This window comes from Limulus polyphemus, unplaced genomic scaffold (genome assembly GCF_000517525.1).
Source record: "Limulus polyphemus unplaced genomic scaffold, Limulus_polyphemus-2.1.2 Scaffold6426, whole genome shotgun sequence".
In the NCBI taxonomy this organism is placed as follows: Eukaryota; Metazoa; Arthropoda; class Merostomata; order Xiphosura; family Limulidae; genus Limulus; species Limulus polyphemus.
Genome location: NW_013672036.1, coordinates 23,239 through 28,483, shown reverse-complemented (window position 1 = coordinate 28,483; position 5,245 = coordinate 23,239). Strand labels below are relative to the sequence as shown.

Here is a 5,245-nt window from a genome sequence, read left to right as displayed (position 1 = left end):
AAATACTAATACAATTTATAAAAAGTAATAATTAATACACTAACTTTAAATGTCTTGCTTTAGAAGTTCCAGAAGAAAATGTTAACAGTTGTTAAATATTTTAAACTGGTTATTATTCAAAGACAAAAAAATTATCAAAATTAATTGTCTAACATATGTGTAGTGCATTAGTTATTGCTGACAAAAATTAGAGAACAAAATTCAAAAGCTTATTGAAGAATAATTAAAGTAACAATCTTGTATATTTTATACACACACATACATAGGTGTGGACTTCTTTTGAGCATATTTAATATATAGAATATATTCAAAGCATCTCTAGGTTTGAATTAATTTTTTTTTTCTGGTTCATATATGTAGTATTTTCACAGCTTTATGGCTGTGCTCTTCAGCCTACGTCTCAACTTAAAATATTACTATTATTAGATTTGGAATAGATAGTGTAAGTCTTACATTAACATGTTACTACATTACATCAAGTTAATGTAAAGGAGTACTAGCATACGTATAAAGATAATCTTTTCATTACATGGGTAACATTTTTCCTGTATTAATATATAATATATGTATTTAGTACATGTAGTTTTTATCTTCCTTGTAAGTAGTACATGTTTTTTTTTCCAATTTTTGTGGTACCAGTTTAACACAAAACTGTAGAATTGGATGTAATCTGTTTGCAGAAATGCATGAAAAGTGTTGGAACTGTGGAAGAAACCACATGTACTGACATTATTTTATATCACCTGCACGTGTATGGATAACAGAAATTATATATATATATATATATACATTCAAAAAAGTAAAATGGGCTACTTAAAATTAAAACCCAATTATATGTGACAGATAAGCCTTTAATTTTAAGAGAGTGATATACAAAATATTAGAATGTTTAATTTTTTATTTATAAACATGATGGAAGAATTGTTTTATTCTGTTTCTTATAAGTTTTAAGATTTGGATGATCTATACTGCTTAAGCCAAATCTCTCAAACTGTATGTGATTAATGAAAACGTTTCTATTTCTTCTTGTTTCTGCTCTAGGTTATCGAAGGAGAAAAATATGTACGAAAAAGAAGCTGAACAAGAGAAAAGAAAATTAGAAAAAATGAAAGCTGAAGGAAAAGATGAATACGATATTAGAAAACAGGTGATAGTTTATATGTAACTAGTTTTTCTATTTATAAATTATCAATTAAAACCTAGTTTTGTTTTTAAATTTAAAGATGCACATTTTACTTAGTAGATGTGACAACTGAAGAATCTCTTTCTGGTGGTATTGTATAAAATGGTATCGTGCTCCATAATACCTTGTACCAAACAACTGAAGAATCACGATACCATTTTATACAATACCACCAGAAAGAGATTCTTCAGTTGTTTGGTACAAGGTATTATGGAGCACGATACCATTTTATACAATACCACCAGAAAGAGATTCTTCAGTTGTTTGGTACAAGGTATTATGGAGCACGATACCATTTTATACAATACCACCAGAAAGAGCTCCATAATACCTTGTACCAAATATCTAAAAGTGGTAATAATAGTTTATATTGAATTATCTGGAACTTACCTTAAATGCTATTTGTCATTTCCTTGCCCAATTTATCCCCTTTGTTAAAATATTAACCTCCTCAAAGTCAAGTACACCCAAAACTTCAATATCTTTGTTTCTGGTTAAGCACAAAGCTATACAACGGGCTATCATTACTGTGCCCACTACGGGTATCGAAACTTGATTTTTAGCGTAATAAACTACAAACATACCATTGAGCCAGGGGGGGGGCACTTTATTATCATCAGAAAATTGGAGCAATAGGACAAGATTTACAGAACTATTTGTTTTCCCACTAGCAACAGCACACTGCTTAGATGGCTTTAGAGACTAATCAACCATTACATCAAGATCCTTTTCTTCTATAATTATTGTATTGAAGGGTTTTATATATTTATCATTGCATAATTTTTGTGGGTCAGAACAAATTAATTTATTTTCTTTAAAAAATTTTTACGTGCAGGAGGAAGTCTTGCAAGAATCATTGATGATGATACCGGATTGCCAAAAACGTCTGAATACAGCGTATACAGACCTTAAAAATGTACTGGTAAGTTTCCTTGAATTATAAGAGTGGAAGTCAAAATCCCACTCTTCAAAAAAAGAGTAGCTCAAGAGTTGGTGGTGGGTGTTGTTGACTAGCTGCTTGCTATCAATTCAAGTTTGGGTACAGCTAGCCCTGGTGTTGCTTTTCACAAATATCCGAAACAAACAAAGAAAAAAACTTATCCATACAATCTTTCTTCAAAATGTTGTTTTATTCAATTAAAAAAGTTGTTTTTAGTCTCAATTTGGATTTCGTAAGTAAAGTTTTGGAATAACATAGAAATTCTGTCCATCTGAGTGTTACTGACAGAAGTTCTGTCCATCTGAGTGTTACTGACAAAACGAAATTTCTACTCAAGCTATACCAAAAAATTTTGTTTAGAATTTTATGATTACATTTTAAGTAACTCAGTTTTTGTAGTTTTGACTTTCTTGTTTCAATACTTTTTATAGCATTAAAACTTTCTATATTGCCATAGCCAGCTATGTTATGTATGTATGTATGTATGTATATATTGATCCCAACTTGTCTTTATAACATTCAGAAGTGTTTATTACACTTGTTATATCTAGGATTAAGTCCAAAAGTATCAATAACAGTGAGAATAACAAGCTAAACTAGTGCTTTCTAACAGTTAAATGTTTGTTTTGATGCTACATTATTTACTGTTATTTTTTAGTTTTGATGTGTGTGTGTGTGTATATATAGTTGATGCTACATTTTAATAACAAATTTGGTTCGATACTTTTCAGTGTACATGCAAACATATATGTGTATTGTCTTTACCAAACTTATTAAAAGTACAACTAAAAATTTAAACATATTTATTTTAATGATACAATTTATAAGATCTCACTGAACCACCTAGGTTTGGTTAAAGATTACCGGTTAAGATCAACGTCAGAAGCAAACTTATCAAAAGACAAGTTAACAAACCAGCTGTTAAAAGCCTTTTCTTGTTAAACTTTATCATAGAGTGGCACACAGTTGTGTACTTTAATTATCATGTGTGGTGGGGCAACTTTGATGTAGGAAATATTTTTATACATTAAAATGAAGAGTAGAACCAAAATCTATTTAATTGTAGTAAGTACTTTTCTTCGTTTTCAGGAAGCTGAAACTGATATTTCTGAGCAAGAAGACTATCAGGAAGCCAAAGCTGTTCTTCAGATGGCTGAATCATCTCCAAATTAATTTGGAGCATTTACGTTCCATTTATATCGGGAAACATTTTGAGGATTACACTGTTTCTTCAGCTGTAGTTTTGCATAAATAATGAATTTATCTCACCGTTATTGTGTCTACAATATGTTGTTTCATGGGCTTGCTTTATTCCAGTAAGGTTAAGATGCCTCATATTCTAGATATATATATATATATATATATTAGATAGATATTCTGACCTGAAAGTGTTGCTAGTTTCCCTTCACTGATAATTAACCTGGCTCTTTCAGTTTAATTTCTATTTATCAGGTCATTTTGCAAGAAGCTGAAGTAAACATAAGTGCATGTTTACAGTGAATACTGGTGTTTGTTTTTTATACATTTGATAGCTTTCCTTACTTGTACTTCTCATTAAAAAAGTTATCATTAATTGTTGGTAAGGCTTAGTAAATACATCCGTTGTTTATATTAAAAAATCAGACTATGCAGGTATATTTTGACCTGCCAATCTTCACTGGTTGGTAGGTGTCGCTCGGGAGCTAAAGTACTGTACTGTAAGGATGACTTGCTGATTAATAGAAAGTATTGTGATACTAATCAATGATGTGTTATTCTAGTCCTACATATTGTTATAGTCTGTGAAAAGCAAACTTGGTGGAATATGTAACTTTTCTCTGTTTCCAATTAGTCAGATAGTAACTTTTTTTACGTTTATTGGTTTCTACGAACATAATATCTTGGTTTTATAACTTTAAAAGAAACACCTTAAACATTTAGTTGACTTAGTAAGCTTAATATCAAATACAAGCAGATAATTAAATGTAAGTGGAAAAAAGTAGCTTAACTGTTTAATAGATGGCGGTAGTGTTCAAATTTGTGCTTGGAGTGTTGAAAGTCTATTTTTCATTTTCTTTCTACTTAACTAGAAAACGGTAAATTTCAAGTGTTCTATAATTCATGTGAAACTTGTATAAAATATAGGTTTTTTTCACTAATTTCCAACTACTAAAGAAAAGCAGCTCTAATGACGTGTAGTATACTTGTTGCTCACTTTTCTACCAAAGTTTGTTTTTAGTTGTTTTAATTGTCAAGAATCTAATAATTTAAAACGATTGTTTCGGTCATTGTTGGTTGTTAAGAATGTAATAATTTAAAACAAGTGTTTCACTCGGTAACCACTGTTGGTTGTTAAGAATGTAATAATTTAAAACAAGTGTTTCACTCGGTAACCACTGTTGGTTGTCAAGAATGTAACAATTTAAAACAGGTGTTTCACTTGATAGCCATTGTTGGTTGTTAAGAAAGTAACAATTTAAAACAGGTATTTCACTTCGTAGTCACAGTTTGTATATGTTTACTATCCTTTTATGGTTCTTGAACTAAATATTTGTCATAGTTACAATTAATTTGATTTTTGCATTTTATTGAAAACACAATGATGTATGAATCTTTAACTGTATGTAAAATCTATTATAATGCTTTTTGCACATAAATTTGGTTAAATAATAATTTTGTTTTTCTAACTTATAGTGAAACGAAATTGTATCTTTTTGTTTTCAAGTAGCCTAATGTTGTGATTAAATAAATTGTTTATATTGATTTTGTATTATACTGCTAATAAATATGTATTTTCTTTTAGAAATGTTTCTTGGAGCACGTGTTTGTACCATAACTAAATTCTTCTGTATCTTAGTCTAAAAGTTTTAAAAAGGCTGCAAGTGTGATGCTCGTAGTATCGTGAAAACTATCACTTTTATTATTTTTGTTACCCTTGAATATCGTGGACCTCTTCCCTGGTACTTAAAGCAACCTATATTAGTTATTTTTAATTATTTTTTGTTTGTTTTACCCATTATCATGCCCCCCAAGTTGAACAAAAAACATGGCCTAGCTAACTAATGAATGAATATTTGCTCTAAAAGTGTTATCAATGCTATAAGTGTAGCTACCAGTTTGGCCACCAATTTTGATTTCATTCC

At 29.7% G+C, this 5,245-nt stretch overlaps 1 protein-coding gene across 1 annotated transcript in view; it reads left to right on the top strand.

Annotated features, from left to right (window-relative positions):
• Positions 1 to 4,819, top strand: part of LOC106473711 (tubulin-specific chaperone A-like) — a 7,036-nt gene extending 2,217 nt beyond the window's left edge. Inside the window, exons 2-4 of the mRNA XM_013934388.2 lie at positions 1,042 to 1,147; positions 2,019 to 2,105; positions 3,213 to 4,819. Of these exons, the coding sequence (XP_013789842.1) occupies positions 1,042 to 1,147; positions 2,019 to 2,105; positions 3,213 to 3,296 (277 nt within the window). The 3' untranslated portion in view covers positions 3,297 to 4,819. The remainder of the gene's footprint in view (positions 1 to 1,041; positions 1,148 to 2,018; positions 2,106 to 3,212) is intronic.
• The last annotated feature ends 426 nt before the right edge of the window (positions 4,820 to 5,245 follow it).